Source organism: Brachyistius frenatus, unplaced genomic scaffold (genome assembly GCF_029030835.1).
Source record: "Brachyistius frenatus isolate BFR_SWC_R1_liver_20210118 unplaced genomic scaffold, ASM2903083v1 Contig_10, whole genome shotgun sequence".
In the NCBI taxonomy this organism is placed as follows: domain Eukaryota; kingdom Metazoa; phylum Chordata; class Actinopteri; family Embiotocidae; genus Brachyistius; species Brachyistius frenatus.
In genome coordinates, this window is record NW_027210609.1 from 6756349 (window position 1) to 6775471 (window position 19123).

General features: G+C 41.1%; 1 protein-coding gene across 7 annotated transcripts in view; it reads left to right on the forward strand.

Annotated features, from left to right (window-relative positions):
* nav1b (neuron navigator 1b) overlaps positions 1 to 19123 on the forward strand; it is a 65636-nt gene that overhangs the window by 24671 nt on the left and 21842 nt on the right. For all 7 annotated transcript variants that reach the window (XM_069691124.1, XM_069691125.1, XM_069691126.1 and 4 more), the window contains 3 exons: positions 1607 to 1709; positions 3728 to 4087; positions 18797 to 18941. In XM_069691124.1, the coding sequence (XP_069547225.1) occupies positions 1607 to 1709; positions 3728 to 4087; positions 18797 to 18941 (608 nt within the window). The remainder of the gene's footprint in view (positions 1 to 1606; positions 1710 to 3727; positions 4088 to 18796; positions 18942 to 19123) is intronic.

Genomic DNA, 19123 nt, shown 5'->3' on the forward strand with positions numbered 1-19123 from the left:
TTGTTTATGGAAATGTCTCAGTGACTTGGTGCCACAAGGGGGGGTCCTTTTTTTTTGTCGGCTACACAATATTTGGAGGGTTAAATACTCCGGCCCAATAGCCTACTTTAGAATTAGTTTTTGCCATGCGCCTGCACTGTGTGGATGTAGAGCACTTCCTGGGTTGTTGCATCATTCATGGGACGTTCCTGATTCAGATCTGCTTCAGTATTCTGTCCGAGTTTTCCTTCTCTATCGTGGCCATTACTGCAATGCACAGTGCCAAAGGATGGTCACCCACTAAACAGGATCACAGAGCATGTTGCATACTGTACATACTCAAAACGGATTCACGTGTGTGCCTGTATTCCTTTTTGAATATATTCCCAGGAATTAATTCAATGAGAATTATCAGTATGACAGAATGTGATCAGTGTATGCTGGGTTTGAGGATGCGATGTGACTTCAAGATTTACTCCTCGGTTCCTTCTCACATTAAGTACTTAATTGTATTAACCTTCAAATATGTGGTTTGTTAATATATCTTCTTTCTGAAACTAAAACCTGTTGGAGGCACAGGAAGCTTGTGCCTTTCTTAGTATATTTTGATAATACTGATGGAGCCAGCCCACAAGACTATAAACAGATGAAGAGTTGAAGAAAAGGAAGGATAAAAACGAGTCTCCAAATGTTCAGTGGTTTTTCACTCGGTGCAGCTAACTGCATCAAACGTTCCATAAAAAACAAGCCGTCTGTTTTAGTGCAGATTTAGATTTATTATATCTGCTTTGCTCACTTGCAGAAAGGATAATTGAAAATGTGTTTTAAATGTGTGAACTCTATGTAAATGTTTCGTATCATGTTGATGCTTACTACAGTTCACACCCTGCTGAATTAGTTCAACATCTCCTTATGAGAGCAGCACATTATTTGACGTGTGGTCCCCTGACATCCTCGCCTCTCCTCCAGCCACTGTGGTTAATGCACTGAATGTTAATCTGTCTTTTTCCTAAACGCTGCAGCTTCTTTTAGAGACATGGAGGTTTCTCTCTTTTGTTACAGCTGAAAAAACAACACCCCTAATTGTATTGTAATATTGATTTGACATGGTCATGACCCACTAACTGTACATTTCACACTGCATGCAGCCTGATCCAAATAAACTGACCCGCAGTGAGTTCTTTCTGGCTGCAGTTCAACTCCTTGTTAGCTTTACGACCTGAACTGAAGGACTCTGAGATACAGCTCTGTCGGTCAGAAAACCAAAAGCTCCAGAAAGAAAATATCTGAATGAGATCCTGGTGTGGCATGATTCCCCCTGGTGGGCAATCTGAGTTACAGACAACCTCTCAGTATTTCATTTTTAGGACGTACCACGTCAGTGCAGGGGGGTGGGGGTTGAGCGGAGGTTACCATGGTGAGGCAGCCCATGGAGGGAAATTTGTCTGCCTAATGATGTGAACATATGTTGGATGTGTTCTTGCATGGAAGACACCTGTCACATCAGTCCAGACAGAATCACTTTAAAACACAGACACAGGCCTCAATAAAAGAACCTTGTATCTGAGTTTTATTCTTACTCTCTCAATGTTTTATAACCTTTTTGTTCTACATGACTGATCCACAGACCCCGAGTCCCAGAGGAAGCGGACTGTGCAGAATGTCCTTGACCTCCGTCAGAATCTGGAAGATACAATGTCGAGTCTGCGGGGCTCCCAGCTGAGCCATAGGTGAGTACAACATCTTCAATTTGTAATGATATATTTTCTCATAATTATAATTGGATAACGTCATACACCACCCTATGAGACGACGCATGTTTGGTTCATAAAATAATGAGATAAAAACATCCACTGAATGTATTTTAAAGTGAAGGGAAACAGGCTCTTATGTGAACAAGCAGTGTGAGAGCCTGCTGGATCGATACATAACACAATCATGCCGTGGACGCTTGGCGAGTTGCCGCCTGGTGCACATCTGGCTTGCATCCTTCCTAAATAGTTTCATGTTCATGACTTCATTTCAGCAATCTCTGTGTTTGGCTCATAAGCAAAAAGTGCCCGACATTAATTTGTTTCAACGAGCACAATGTAACATGATACTGGGGAGAACAAGTCTTTTTCATTTGGACGATCGAGTTCGGAGGTGACATCCAAAAAACAAAACATCAGGACCTGTTTTGCTCTTTACACTTTCATTGACATGTTTTTTTTTATATATATATATTAACACCATATCAGTTGTCTGTATAGTTTGAAACCGACTGGATGTGCTGCTATAACGGTAAATTAAATTGAAGTCTGAAAAGCTTTTTATTCTCTTTTAGCACACTGTTTTGGTCTTACACACCCGCATGTTCCAATGACTGCTTGTAGACAACTGTTCTCTGCAGAACTGAACTTATTAAAACGATTATTAGAAACCTACCAAGAATCACAACTGGCAGACAAAGTTACAGAGTAGCGGGTGAAGAAAGAATTGGCAAAAATGTCAAACATAGGTAAAGTTTTTGCCTTATGTTTCTCTCCTGCCCAAAAATATAACTTTGAGTAAATGATGTTGTTGCTCTTTGTCTTCTGAATGTGTAATTAGGCAGTTGCTTGCAAACAAGTCAGGCATAATAACTTGAGAAGGCGCTGGCATAACTGTGCCTGTGTTTGTTTTCACTTGTTTTGATGTTTTTCTGCCAGAAAATGAGTAAGGCTGCTTAAAAGACTGGTTTTAATGTAATTGCTTGTCACCACCCATTATAAAACATGATAGGAGACATCATTAAGTATTAGAATATGTAGCTCTCAGGGCTGCTTTCAAAGACACAATATTTTTCATTCAAAGATACTGATTCATTTACTGATTGAATGAATGGCTGACCTGTCATCATTAGCAGTGAACATGTCATCCTTCAGCTGACTCGATCCATTATTTTGAATGACTTAATATCTTATGACTGCACATACTTTGGCCTGACCATGTCAATAGAATCTTGCAGAGACATATTATAATTTTCATCATTATAGTTGTACAATTTAAAGATATAATACATTTTTTTTTTATTATATATCTTTCTGGTTCCAAATGTCTGTTAAACAAGCTACCAGTCATTCACAAAAGCAACAAGTCTCAACCCCCATATTGACGAATTATCCATAAACAATGGATAAAAATACCCACATGGTCGTAAGCATTGCAATATTTATTTGGGTGACTTGGTACATCTGGTTATATAATCGGCAGACACAGAAGATGCTCCCAGCCATTCGGTGGACGTTTCTAACCCTGACCCACTTACAGGGGAGAATAGGAAAACTTCACACAACAACATACTCTATACAGAATAATGATAAGCAGTGTGCTGGTACTTTTAACAGTATTTTTCATTGTGTGTGTGGTTGTGAAAAGCAAAGTCCTTGGTGTATGTGAATATACAGCTTGGAGGGACATACTGAGAGAAATACTGTCTGCAATGTTAACACGGATACATCAGGTCATCCTTCTTTTTGTCTTTTGTTTCTGAGAGGCAACACTTCCAGCTATAGTCCCCGAATACGATACGACACAACTACTGTATCTGGGTCAACAGTGACTCAGTGTCACTGAGGATTTCTTTGAAGGACTTCTGACAGAGAAAGTAAAATGTTTTGCTGGGTTCTCTGGTCTCATCTTATAATTTTTTTTTTTTTTTTTTTTTTTTTGTGGCATTCGGGGCAATACTGTCAACTTATCCTCCACCCGCCATGTGTCTCCCTAGCTGTCTGGAGAGCACTAACGTAGGATATGATAGCGATGAGACCAACGCTCGCAGCATATCCAGCTTGTCCAACCGCTCCTCACCTCTTTCCTGGCGCCACGGCCAGTCCAGCCCTCGTCTCCAAGCCGGCGACGCCCCATCCTCCACGGGTGGTGGATACCAGGGGAGTAAGAGTGCTTCCCAGTACACGGCCCACACGATGCCGGCCCGTTGCTCCAGCCGCCTCACCAGCACGTCTCGCATCGAGCTCATCGAAGGGCTCGACGTTGACGATACGGACCTCAAGTCTGGTTACCTGAGTGACAGCGACCTTCTTGGAAAGAGTCTGCCGGATGACGACGACGACAACCTGGCAAATGGGTAAGTGTTTAAGGGTTTGAAACTCTTGCTACCATGGCAACATGAACCAATCGGTGGCTGCAGATGAATGGAATCTGGTTTGTCCTTTAGGTTCCCACCTTGTGACTTTGAAAAAGGTCACTTAGGAGTTGTTGTCACATTGCATTCTAGTCACAGTAAACAATAAGCTGATTCATGTCCTGCTTTAAGCAGCATTTTGATATGTATAAATAGCTGAATACATGCATTTTTACATTCAACACTTGGGCAAAAAACTTTGATGAAGAAAACTTCTCATGCCGACAGCATGGATTTCTGTTTTTGTTCTGGTATCTGATGTAACTTGGCAGACCTATCAGAAATCTTTCATCAGCAGTCTCTGCAGATACAGTTTTTCTTTTTCTTGCTCCTTAAGGATTTCTCAAAGTGCCCATGACATTGTCAGAGTCGTTTTTTGCTGACTGAGTGAAAACTCTGAGAAATCTTTCCTCTGAGGAGAGAAGTCATCAGGGGTTTTCTCCTTCAAAATAAATGCTCCCTCGCCTTAGTGTCTGAATCCTGTGAAGAATATGTCAGCAGGCACAGATGCTACAAATACTTTAGGACATACATGTGGAATGCGGCATCTTACAATTTTCTCGCTCTTTGCCGTCACCCATGCTTCCCTCAACTCACATTCGTAGTATGTCTTAATCTAATTCCCTCTCATGAATTTGACAGCTGACAGTGAGACTCAGAGAGAGAAGCAGAAAGAAAGAATCCAGGACAGTTCTCCAGTGTGGTGCAGCAGCTTTATCGCTGTTGCGCATGCAGTGGGATTTAAGCTCAGCCTCTGGAGCGCTCGCTCGGCCCTGCATGCCAGGTCACGTTCTTACTATGTGCATTAAGGAGAAGAAAAAAGATGAGACTCATTTTAGAGTAGAGTAGAAATTAGAGCATTGAAGAAAAAGTGTGAAATAAGAACTGGGCCACTTCGAGTTTTAATTCGGACCAAGTTGGAGTAACGATGATTCACATGGACAAAAAGCTCTGCATGTAAAGGTTTGGCTTTTCCACTGGAGAGAGGTGAAAATGATCAGACAGCAGAAGCCTGATAAGGTCAGGATTTAAACAGGGATTATGTCAAATGGGTCCATTCCTCACAGTAACATCCAAGCACTGCAAATCCATTTAAATCTGCCCTGTATTTTGCCCTGTCCCTCGCTGCATCCACTCGTGTGTCAACATTTTTGGGAGAGGTAAGCGTGGGACACGCCTCTGCTTTTGAACACCAAAGGCACCAAAGATGCTAATCATTTTACGTAACCGTTGTTTTGTTTTTTTCTTTAAAATATGCCTCATCCTGCTCTGTGTTCGGCCACCAAAGTCAGCCAACATGCTTTCAAGGTGATTGTGAGACACCCTGATGGGAACAATTGGTCCCTGCAGAACATTATTACCATCCACACCGAGAGGGTTTTGGGTATATTTAAATACAGACCTGGTGTGCGATTGTCTTTTCCTATGTGCTATTCTAAGAGCAATAACAAGTCATTGTGACTGCTAAACACACAAAGAGTTGGAAATATTGTGTGATATTTTCTCTCTGACCTTGAGTAGTTTGCATGCTCATATTTTAAATATAAAACAATGTTGAAACCCGTCTAATTTATATTCTGTGCTGGTCTGTGTTTGCACTGGTTCAGTGGAAAGCATGCATGATTCCTCAGCAGGAATTCTGGGATACTGGTGCTCCATATTAAAAATTAATTCTGTCCAAACATAACAACAACCTTTAGTGTAGATAACTAGCTAATCCGTTTTTTTAAGCCGGCACAGCAGCACATGCTCCAATTTTCTTCTTACAGTAAATCTGTGATACATTTGCATTTGTACTACACCCCCTGTCACACACTTACAGTTCAGCTCATTGAGAACCATCAGCTACCAGCTCTTGAAAATAGATCAGGCTCCTCCTGCGTAACCATGGGAACCAACTGAAAATCAACTGTAAAGAGAGGTGCAATTTCTGCTGCCTTTCAGTATAGCCCCAGTTTTGCATTTTCTTACATTCCACTGATCTGAAATTAACCCTAATGTAATTAATTATATTGTGGTGCATTGAAACATCTTGCAAATCAATAATACTGTTGCAGAATACAATGCTTTGATAGTTGTATAATGCTTGAAACAATCTAGAAATGGATAAATGTCTCACTATTAAACATTAAGACAAAAGGCATGTTTAAGATCAACTCTTACATGAGACTGTCTAGCAAATTAAAACTGCAGCACATTGCTGGATGTGTAATGGATATTGGTTAACCCGCACCAGACAGCACTGACTGTCTAAGGCTAAATGTGTACACAATGACAGTAATCACTGCCACAGTGTGTCTTCCTCATCAATAATCTGACAGCACACACATCTCAGTCTCCTCATCAGCTCCATCCTTCCATCAGGGAGGAATGATCACTTCTCTACACAGTAACATGCAGCTGAATGGTAATCTGGTTTGTCCCACTTAAAGGAAAAACTATTTAAGAAGCCGTTTCATTATTGATGACGATACAGAGACATACAAAAAGGTTTGTTGCTAAAACATACGGAATATTCTCCTGTTACCAGTTGCTATTATTGCAAGTCATGTCATCCAACAATCCAGCATAAAGATAAATACAATAAATAACACCTTAATAAATGGTTCATTATGAGTCTATGTCCGATAGAGGACAGACGAACTCTGAAACAAACTGAAAGACACGTTATCTGATATAATTTAGTGACTTTATACATTTGTTATCATTAATGTAATCAATTATTTACAGAGTAGACATGGAACAGTTCTTTTTCAGACATGACAGAGTCAGACATCCTGAAACAAACATGAGTCTGCTACCAAATCACCAGCTCAAAGTTATAGGCAAACAATTCCTTTCTTTCTCATCCAGTGGACACAGAGGAGCATTGGCATTTTGATTTGTTTCTGACATTTGCTGTAATTTTACCCGAAAAATTTGTTTCCACCAACTCCTGAGAAAAATAACGAGGACTCAAGGCAACTCTCTGCACAAGCTATTGACAAATTTTGTCTGTCTGCAGTTTGCTGCTCGGCAGGCAGCGATGTATAAAAGCTTGCTGGCTAAAAACAACTGACTGCCTCTCGAAGTTATTGATACAGTGGTTTATACAACATCAACAACAATATGAGTTAAAAAAGGCTCAAGAGTTATGGAGATGCAGAGTTGGGTGTAAACTTACTGAGTTTATCACGACAAGTAACTCCTTTTATTGTTTATAGAGTCATTTGATACAGTATTAATGCAAAACCCTTTTATTATTTAAATATTACTGTAGCTGTTAGCACATTTTTAGGGTTTTCTTCGTGGTAGTGTGTTCTATTAAAAGGTGTGTTTAATATTTGATATGCCATTGATACACCTTGCAATATGATGCAAACCAGTACAGCAACACTGCAAAGTGCACTTTCAAATATTGGCAAGAAGTTGAGTCACCTCTGCTCGCATATTTGTATTGAAATGTATTATGTAGGTCATGTATTTGACTGTTCCCTTTTATTATTATCATCACATAAGGAAGTGTAAAGTTATTAAAATTCAATCACAAATGACTTGCCATAACTGTGTAATGTTTGGAATATGGATAATTAGCTGTCTTGCCTTCAGTAGACACTGTGTCTGCTTGGATAGTTGGCTTGCATTGGCGATTGCCAGAGCTTTTGCACATTTGAGACTGACTGCCACCAGTCAGTGAGTCAATGTGTTTCAGTTACAGAAGAGTGTTGTGTTGGCTTCTTGTTTAGCCTTGACCACGGCTGACCACGTCAGGAATCATAATGTTTCCTGTGGTTACATTCTTCACACCATACTGGCAAAGTTTAACCATCACTCTTATGATATCATCCTGTTGTAAGCTGTATTTTAAGAGGCTGGTTTACGAGTAGAGCAGTAATCACATTATATTGCTGATGTTTGGTTGGTTTTTCCATATCTGGTATCGAAGTTATGGCTTCTTTTAAGTGTTCCAGGTCATTTTACTGGTGTTCAGTCTGTAATGGTTGATGTTTTGCAGACAGTCAGCTGTAGTGTATGTAAGTGCTCTGGCTTATGCTAGCTTTTCATGTCTTGTGCAGATGCTCACTGGGAAAACTACTTGTTTTTTTCCATAATGTAATTTATTGGATGGGATGAATGCAAGCTTCATGTTTGCAACAGAATAGGTCATTTTTTACAGGAGGCCCATCTGCCTGAACATAATTATTGTATTTAACAGATTTCTGTTTTATCTTGGCAGATGGACAACTTAAAAACCTTAAATTGGAAGATCTCAGTAAAAAAAAAAAGTCAGGTATTTTTGCGCATTTGGTTTGCCTCCAAACTCTTTGGCTGACCGAGGAGAGAAGCAGCAAAGGGCACATAGCTGCGATAAAAAGCTACTGATGACTGCAATGCCTCATAGGAAGCAAAGGTCTCGCCTCATTGGAGGGTTAGCTTTGGTTCCATAAAATATTTTAATTTCTTTCATCACTCTCGCTTAAAACCTGAAACACTAGAAAACTTGTGCTACTTGACTTCACAATAGCGCAGAATAATCCATCTTGCTTGTGTATTTCTCATTGGTTGGCAATTGGGTTTAGCTCTCTTTCTACAGTAGCCCAAAATGGACAAACCAAACACTGGCTCTAGGGAGGGCATTGTTTGTTTTTCATGAGTTTTGTGGCCACTGTAGGGTCTCCTACACACTTAGAAAAGGAGGGGGGACCTGAAGGGTATTTGGTTGGTTGCAATCTGAAACCTCACATTTATTCTACTACATCTTCTGGTCCTTTAAATTAACATCTAATTAAAATTGAAATATTTATCAAAACTGTTCTGTTGACTAAATTAATTTTATAATTTGGAGAAAATCATGGTTTGTGTACAAGCCAAGCATAGATCTACTGTTGCTCATACAAAAGACAAAGAGTTAAACCTTCATTAATTCATATTTTGTTAACAACAAGTTGTAAACACACTGATGTATTATCACTTCATAAAGTTAATACAGCAAACGTGCTAGCAAACCTTTGCAAGTTTACACATCTGGCAGGCACAGCGCTACTTTATCTTTCATTTGGAGTCTTGTTAAAGATCTGATGGGTTTCAGTCTTGCTGCTTGATTCTGGACGGCTAAATCACTCTGTAGAGCTACATACTGCACAGCCTGGTAACAATACTGTAATAATTCCCTGTGAGTTTGTCTCTGACACATTACAGTCATTTATTTGTTCATAAAAAAAAAATTAAAAAAAGATTAGAGCGGCTTTAAAGTTAAGACAGATAGAGGACAATATTATTGTCATCTGGCAAATATATTATATCTCATGACAGCACCACATGCTGTTCGTGGCCACATACGTGACAAAGAACAAGGCACAGTATCAACATGGCTGGTTTTGAATGGATGACACACTGTGTAAGAAAAACCAGCAGAAAAAAAATGATTTATCTCTGTGTGTTCTCTGATGTTATTGTCTTGTACTGTAACAGCGGGTTTGGGGTGGACATCTGGAGATCTGGACTGTACCAGCTTTTCTTTTTATATAGCAGCATCCAGACAGCAATGCAGAGCAGAGAAAAGGGAGGCTGGTTCAGCAGCATCACACCTCTGATCATGCGGCAACATGGCTCGGGATGTGCTGCCATGGCAACCGTCTTCCACTGACCCAGTGATGGGCTGCCTTGTGTGTCAGTGTGATAGCTGCTGAACTAATGTATGTGTGGAGGACGTGTGTGTGTGTGTGTGTGTGTGTGTGCATTGACTGCTGTTTGTGTGAGATGCAGAGAAAGACAGAAACCCACACGGATAAAATGAGAGATATACTGTTGCTAAAGAGACAAAAAGGAGGGATGATGTAAAGACAGCATTATAAACATTAAATTTGATTATTTTATAAGTGGCACATTGGGGCACAGCTGTCTGCCCATAAAGCTATTTTTTTGTATTTCCATTTGCATGAATATATTTTTAGGATTTACAGTAACACTAAACAATTTTTCCAAAATCTGCCCTTTTGGTTTAGTTGAATTCCATTTAAAGCAGATTTATATCTTTTAATTGTGACTGTATACAAATATTTACACACACACACACACACACCTTGTAAAGTGCTGAATGCATGACATTGCTTTCTTTGTCTACATTCCTATATATTGCAGATAAGCCATTGGCTTAGTTTGTGCTTCTGGCAACGCCGTTTCCATGGTAACAATGATAAATCTTTGCTCAGGCTAGCGACTGCATCTGTTAAAGGCTCGGCATGCACAGTATGAAAGCGACTGTAGTTTTCTAAATATTGGAATCCTTTACAGCCCCAGTCATGGAAACTATGTGTATCGACAGACACATTCTATAATGCACAAAGGGCTTGCTGCAGTCATCTGATCCTGGATCTGTGCCGCCGGCAGCCTGCATTCAATTTCCCTTTCCTGCCTCAGTTGGACCTTTCTGTAGTCACTAAGTGCTTCCCAGACTATCGAGGCCTTGCACGTTTTCTGACCCACTTAAACCCATCTGTACAAAAATTGGTCCTTGGCCTCGCTGTGCTGGTCCTCCGCTGGCGCTGCCGGGATTACAGTTTAGTGAGGCCATCACTTGGAGTCGGTCCTTTATGACCTACGGCTCAACAAAAAGGGATGTGGTCTTCTTGATTCTTAGTCTGAAACACACACACACACACACACACACACACACACACACACACACACACACACACACACACACACACACACACACACACAAATCATCTTTTAAATGTGTTAATGAAATGAAGTGTGCTAGCCCAGTTAATTTGTTACAATTTGATGATAAAACAGTCTCCATTACAGCACATCCCACTATGTGTTACTGTTAACCAGATTTAGAGAGCACACATTCTCCCACAGTCGGTATCTTGAACACATCTGGGGTCAACATGGAGCTCTCGTGCCCCTAACCACGGTCAGTAAAATACTGACTTGAAAAGGTTCCCCCAACACCAAACGCTTCTAGTCCTTCACCAGCATCTTCAGCCATGTGAATAATGGACCATTACAGCAGCACCCCAGGGAGCATGAATCATCCCTGCATGGTGTCTGCGTGTGGTCGTCTGGGTGTGCAGTTTGGATTCCAACCGTGTGTAACACCAGGCCCCAGGTGGAAAATGTGATACATCCCCCTTTTTTCCCCACAATATTATGTTTAAAAATGTGACTCATATGGTAGCTGTTAATCCTTCATTCCCCATTATCACTGTGTTTGTTGGAGTTGGTACAGAAATGTCAGAAGATCAGTTTTAAGAGTGACTTATTAAGTTTTCTTGATTAAGTTCAAAATGATTTGCTTTATGTTGGATCTGGCTCTGTTTCAACTGTGCTGTTACAGAAGCAGCATCACTCAGACAGCAAACAGGTCAAGGTCAATATCAGGTGCCAGAACTTAAAAGCAGAGTGCAGGGCAACATCATCAAATAATTCAACATCATAATACCGGAACAGCACAGAGTTCCCGGTGATCAGGCCCTCAATGTGGCGCCACGTGGGGCTGTGGCTGAAGTGTGCATCAGCTGTATTGTGGGCTACATCTGCGAGGGGGAAGTTTCCTATCTGAGGTTGATGGGCACTGTACATACATTTTCCAGTCCAATAATCAGACGATGAGTCCATTTTCTTGGGCTCTGCGGAGATGGGGCGGCTGCAGTCTCCGACGCAGCCACTGATGCATTTCAGACCCATTTACTTCACTGATACCGCGGCCCTGTGATGAAGGCTGCCCAATCCTATTTGCCGTGTTATGGTCAAGCTCAATACGGATCAAAATTAGGCTCCGAGAAGATCAGAGATGTGTGGCTTTTTCATCTGTGGTCTTTTTGAGCGAAATATATTTAAACAGACATAAATCACCGAACACAGTGCTGCGTGCTGAAGCTGTCTCTCTGAAGTAATTCCCCACATTGTCCCTCTGTACTGAAAGCACACAGTAGAAGAATGACTGCTCCTCCTCTGCATCAAAGGGCTCAAAATCCAAGCTCTGTTTTTTCTAAATGCCAAGTGGAGCCTCATTTTAATACAGAGTTACAGAGCACGTACACTGAACTGTAGCCTGAGCAGGCACAGCTTGCAATTATTGTGCCTCCTGCTGGACATCTCGTGTCATTGCAAGTGCGTGCAATGACATGCGTTTTGCATTTGGTTAAAGTACAGAATGTATATGTGCACATTTATCATGATGTATTGTAATCCAACACTTCCAGCTACTGAGACTGGATTTTGCACGATGTGGCAACGAGTCGTACAGACTCTCCTGTCCTTCCGTTTTCAGCATGACTAGAACCCCGTTCACATCCCGGGCAACAACTTGACTGGCACAGATGCCTGACCTCAAAGTCATCCAACTTTGGGATCTATCGCGCAACATCAGTAACACTACTGCTCTTTTGGCTGAATAAGAGCAAATCTCTGCAGCCAAATGTAGAAAACATTCCCACATTTGGAAGATTAGAGGCTGTTACACAGCTGCATTTAGAATCAGTAGCTTTGAATTATATTTTTAACAATCACACATAGTGTCATTATTTGGTTGTCCACGGTAAAATATTGGTTTAGGTCTAATAGAATAACATTTGACAGGTTTTTAATTTTTTTTTCACCTTGTTCTGTTGCTTAGTGTAGAAAAATGAAAACACTTGTTATGGCATCCAACCAATGTTCTGTTGTGATTTAATTTTCTACCAAATTACCTGTCAATTTGCACTGATTATTTCAAACTGACGCAGAGAGGCCTCAAGAGATTTACGGTCTTTGCCCTGTATTCTCTCCAATTTGTTTAATTTCTTTTCAGTGTTTTAGCCCGACATGATGCAGCACGGTTTTAATGCACCAAAGGGAGACAGCTGCCGTGAGAGATCAAAAGCCAGAACAGTAAAGGTCAGATCCAGAAAATGGTTTCCTTCCTCAATAAAAACTAGGTGCTGTGACCTGTCACAGATGAGTTGAATTTCTGCTTTAATAGTCAGTTAAACCTCAAACCCAGTGGTGGCAGCAACACTCATCGGGTTTCCAGCTAAGCAAACACACAGAGAGGATGTTTCTGACACAAGCCCTTTGGTTATCGGTGCAGGACAGCTGTTACAGTACAAACATGACTCCGAGGCTTCTTGAATGACAACTTGTTTAGTAGCACCGTGGCCTGGCTGAGATAAACAGGAGATGTGAGCAACACAGTTAAAAAAAAAAATAATAATTTTGTAACATAAACAATTTAGATCACTCGCCATACTTGGCAAAGGAATAAGCATCCTTGTTTTGGTATTAGGAAATCACGTTTTGAAGGAACCAACAGGGTTTTAAACAAGATGCTTTATGTTGTTTGTGAGCAACAGGAAGAGCAAGGAGCTCTTTTTCAGATGACGACAGTGCGGATATGAAAAGATAGAGGCAGACACAACAAGCTTTTATCCAACTAGCATCTTATATTGTCAAAGAAAGACGAATGCCTCTACGTCTGGTATTCACACTGAGAGCAAAACGCTACTTTAATTTTTAACAAAAAGTAAAATCAGTCAGCTAAGAATCCATTTAAGCTGATTTACATTGTAAAATGATGTGGAAAAATGGAGAGAACCTGAAAACTGTAATCACACAGGTCTATGAGCTCTTTTTCTTTTTCTGTAATTACTAATTCTGCTATTCTCTGGTTTGAAATGGATCTCCTGAAAGAAGAAACGAGTTTAGGTTCATGTCGTTTGGCCATGCACGATCCTTTGTCACCACATTTTGAAGGTAAATAATCGGAGCTGGATACAGACTGCATTTGACTGACGATGTGGACAGGGTGTGGGACCTTCTCGGCCCACAGCTTTGACCTCCTGGAGTGGTTTACAGAGTTGAGATCTGGTGAGATCATCACCGTGAGACCGTTCCACTGCTAATGAGAGGGGGAGAAAGTGGCTTTCCAAGGCTACTCATGCCTCCCTGGAGCTCCTCGTGTCATCTGTGGGCTTGTGGTTGCACTCTTTGTGATTCAGGCCTGTACCTTGGACTGAGTTTTTCCAGCCAGGCCCCAGAAGGTAATGAATGAAGATGGAACATGTTTCATTTTCAGGGAAATCCATCACGGTAATCCTCAGCTTCGTGCAAAAGCAAATCCTACTGGAAATTTTGGTCTATTTATGAGCTTTTAAAAGTCTTTGTCCTTCTTTGTCTGTTTTAAAAGCCTGCTTACTATTAAAATGTTCCGAAAATCCACCAATCACCAAGTTTAAATTGCTAAGATTTATTTCATAGCATTAGTTCAGTTCTGAGATGGAACTGAGACACACTGGATTCATTGGATACGAGTGACTCTAAGGTGTTTTATACAAACAATAGGCACCATTCAGCATTTTTTTTTTTTTTAGCGCTGGAAGAACGGACTCCAAATCAAACTGAGAGCTGAGCAGCCTTAATATACCTCCATATCTGTCCAATTTATAGAGTGGCCAGAGCGGGAAAGTTTCCATTGGAATCCTGCCATGCAAGTTAGGCCAATTTAAAACTGAAGAATCACAATCATAAAAGCAGCTGGCATTTATATGTTTTACATATGGTACTTTTTGCTATATTTTAATATCACAAAGTTATAAGATCCCATCTCATTAACACCACCTTTACACAAATCCCCTCTCTGGTAAAAAAAAAAAAAAAAAAAAAAAAAAAAGCCCAGTAATACAGAGTACAGTATCTAAGGATATAGCTAAGCTGATTAGTCTTAATGTTAGACTAGTAGAAATACAATGCCCTTTCCTGCCTTTTAGTATAATCTTCCTCTCATGCATTTAAAGCGTGGATGCATAAAGAGGTACTCCGGCAAGTTACAACTGCACTTTGACAGAATTCAAAGTTGGACGATAAATTATGAATAGAACCGTCTAAAATGAAAGCAGCGGAGATCACGTATCGGTCCATTTACGTGCAGGCAAGCCTTTGTTTTGCTGCCTTCTCTTAATCAGTCATAAAAAATAAAAAAAATAAAAAAAATTGAAACCCTGCAGCCGCTCAGATTACTACATATTTGTCCCAGTGGTGACTTGTGGTACTGCAACACAAAAAAAGTTTGCAAGAAGCACTCGATAACTTTTTTTTGACCAGACGCCTCCAGCTGCAAACCAAGTTTTCTATTTCTTGACGAGAACTCTAAACTTACTCATTTTAACTCGGCTAATTAGGAAAACACTGCATGCTAAGTGCACGTTTTTTAACCTAATGCTAAGCTAATTATTCAGCGTGAGATATTGCATTTAAAAAAAAAAAAAAAAACGGTTTACTTAAGTAATTAAACATGAGAACCTATGTGTGTTGTCGTTTTTATGATATTTAATGATGGAAGCAGAAAAATAAAGCTGAGCAATCCGATCACTTCCGGTTCAGTAACGGATTACATCACAGCGGTCACCTGGGGTTGCCGTGGTTACCGCGCACGTCCTCTCTCTGAGGAGCATCGGGGTCTCCTCATCCTTGTCCTTTTTTTTTATTTTATTATTTTTTTTTTTCCGCCTTACTTTCGGGAGGGGGTGTTGCCTGAGTGCTGGGAGAGAGACACGCTGCCTCTTTTTTTTTTTTTTTTTTTCGCTCGCTGAATGGCAGAAGAGGGGGTCTTCGCTTTGCGGAGGACATGAATTCAAACCTCGCTCGGATAATTAAAGGAAGTTGTCGCTCAAACGTCCCAGATGAGCGGTCGTGTTTTGAAAGTGCCTCCGCTGCAGTCGGCGAAAGGAGCCAGAAGGACTTTCCTTTTGACGCCAAGGTAACTTAGTGATGACATTGCATCGCTGTCTACCAACCCCCCGAGACGCAAAAGGACCGTTTTGTTTCGACATTTGTAAAGTTGTACGTTTTTGTTTCGATGCTACTCCGGCTTTTATGTGTTTGCCCTTTAACGTTAATGGCTGTTTCTCTCTCATTGACTCGTCTTAAAATGCCTTTGCTTTTGACCAACGGTGCCGTTAAATTGGCACAGGATGAATTTGGCTGCTGTCACCGCATTTGTATTTGAATAATGAAATTCTACTGGCATCAAATTGAATGGAGTAAATATTTCTGTATTCATTTTGAACTTATTTGATGGGTGAATTATTGTGACATGAAGTTGAGTCACATGCAAGCAAGGGCTTCATTATGTTGATGTTGACTTGGCAGTCGGAATGAAAACATCTGCAGAGACGCATTTTTATTCTTGGAGGACGCTGCAGTGTTGCTACCACAGCTATCTATATAATGAAGGATGTCTTCACCACTAAATCAGCCTTAGTCATGCACTCACAGGAGCCATGTCTTCACTCTTTTATGCACACACACAAAAAAAATAATAAAAAAAAATAAAGAATTGAACTAGAAGATACTTAATCTATTTGATCTGGTTTTATACTTGCAATATATTGTAGATTAACACTAAAGAAACATGTCTGAGAAATGTGAACATCTCGTCTTTTTCCGCGTTAAATGCAACGCACGTCCTCGTCCTCGTCTGTCCTTGCAGCTCTTTCCAATGCTGCAAGTCTTGCCATAGCGGGTGTGCGCGTTTAGTGATTCTTTTAGATCGCCTTCCTACTCTGGACAGTGAATGTGATGTCCCCACCCTGCTCGACCCCACCAACCACCCCTCGATCTCTTTGAACCAAAACGTCCTCGCTGCAACACAGCTCGCGGACTCCACAAATCAGAAAAGGCGTTGGAGATGTGCCACAGAAAACAAAAAAAGTGAATTGCCGCCCAATGTACGAAGTATGCACTACGTGCTCGTGTACTCCCACCCTCTCCCTGTCTGGATTTCACCTCGGAGAGCAGACAGCTTGGCTTGTAATATCAACAGCCGACAGGCCCTCCTGCCTCTTCCTAGGCTGACATCCCTGTGGGGTTATTCACGGCCCCTCCGTCGCCCCTGACAGAGGAGCTATTGTTCAAACATACCGTGAACATCTGCGCTTAATGTAAATCCTAAAACTATTTGTACTGTCGCTGGTACATGGAAATACTTTTTATACCCTTAAATCAAACATTTATCTGAGGTTTTACCCTCTTGTTGTCTGAGGACGCTGATCTGTGGCCACAAAACCCTGCTTTTATGCATCAAAATCCTCAAAACCAGCAACAATGTCAAGCAAAGCTTCTTCTCTGTTTTACAACTGCAACTACAGCTCAAGTCCAGCCATGTGATTAAATCCAATTCTGAATATGTGTAGAAGCCATTTTGGTCTCCCTGTATTTTTCTCTCCAATTCCATGTTCCATGCCTCTGCTAATTGCAGACTGCCGAGCCGCAAAGAGCATTTTCAGCTTGGTGGGGAAACCGAAGAAAGGGAAAAGGTCTGATTCAGCTCAAGCAGTGACTCGGCTTTAAAGGGGTCTTATTAATTTACCTTTTCCACTGTGCTACATTTTCGAGTGCCAACACAATTTCGATTACCACCTGTGGTTGCCAGTAGTAATGATGGGGAACATAATTATACAAAATCTGACTTGTATTTAGCCCTCTGGAGATGTCCTTTTAAATTCAACAAGGCACTATTGCCCTTCTAGAGCACTCTTTAATTTTAAACTCCCCTCCGAACTGCTCCGTCCTCCTGAGATGTTTTGGTTGACTGAGAGGCTACGCTTATTCTTGAGCTCCCTACAGTGATCTACATTTCAAGTATATTCAAATATGACTGCATCCAGACATCTGATGCCCAGTGAGCAGTTTCCCCGGGTCGTGCTGCGACTGCCCGTCCCTGCCGTCCTTACGACAGGGGCCAGTCTGGCAGCATCTGTTTCAGGCCGACGCAGAGCTTCATGGAGGGGCGGAGGGAAGGGTCAGGGAGGGTTTAGGAGCCTGTCGCTGTGATTCCCCTCATCCTGCAGCTTTGAAGAATAACAGCCCACTTTTTAAGCCCTGATCTGTCAGTTGCCATACTTTTTATTTAGCATGATTTATCAGCATATCCTGTAAAGTTTCCACTGGAGCTACAGTTAAAGATTGCAGTGTGTTGGCGTAACGTTTAAAAAAAAAAATGCTGGCTTTGCTGTCACGGTGATTTATTAAATTATGGTGCAGCTTTTATTTTTACTAACTTAAAATTAACTGTCCACACTGACCTTTTTATTATGACTGCTAGACGGGAGTGTCCCACATTTTATTCCGTTTTGCAAAGTTTGTGAATGGTGGGGTTTGTAAGGTACAGAAATGTCCAGAATTAGAAAAGTGAAGACACACGTGAACAACTTTTTTTGTGATATCTTGCCTCTTTGTACTTTTTTGTTCATCTTGAACTATTGCAGATTCTGGATGTGTCCAAATCAATAAATTACAGTTACTTGCACAATCACCACGATGTTTTGGGGTTTATGGCTCCAATCCAACAAACCGTAGCTGTAAATCGTCCTTTTTAAGTGCATACAATCAGAGTTCTCTGATTTACATATACCATGAATTGAAGAAACGTTTTTGTAACCTTTCCTGAAGACTCGTTCTCCAGATGTTCTTGATCTCTGATGTATTCGTTGAATCAAAGCATCCGTAGCCAAGTTTGAATTACCTGCTGGTTTGAGCATGTGGCCACCGCCAGAGACAGCCTACTGTCTCACACAGATAGACATGTCCATGCGGTTGCTTCAAACAACTTTCCGTGCTCTACGTTTATGATTTCTATTTACTTGATAGTGGCACATTTTGCTGAATGGTCCCCCTGTTTTGTTTCAGTTGGGATGAGAGCAGCTCCATCAGCAGCGGGCTCAGCGATGGCGACGGCTCGGAGAACCTCAGTTCAGAGGAGTTCAACGCCAGCTCATCTCTTAACTCCCTCCCGAGCACACCCTTGGGATCAAGGCGCAACTCCTCTGCTATGGTGAGCTGAAATACACCACCGGCCTGTAATAAAGCATGTGGCGTGTTCTTTCTCTTGTTTTGTTTGTAGGAGAAATGCAAAAAATGACAGCCCAAGCCTTTACTTGAGGCATTTCCTCACCCCCTCACCACTGCATGGGATTTACTTTGTTTTGTGTTAAATGCAAGTTCTTTGTTTTGACA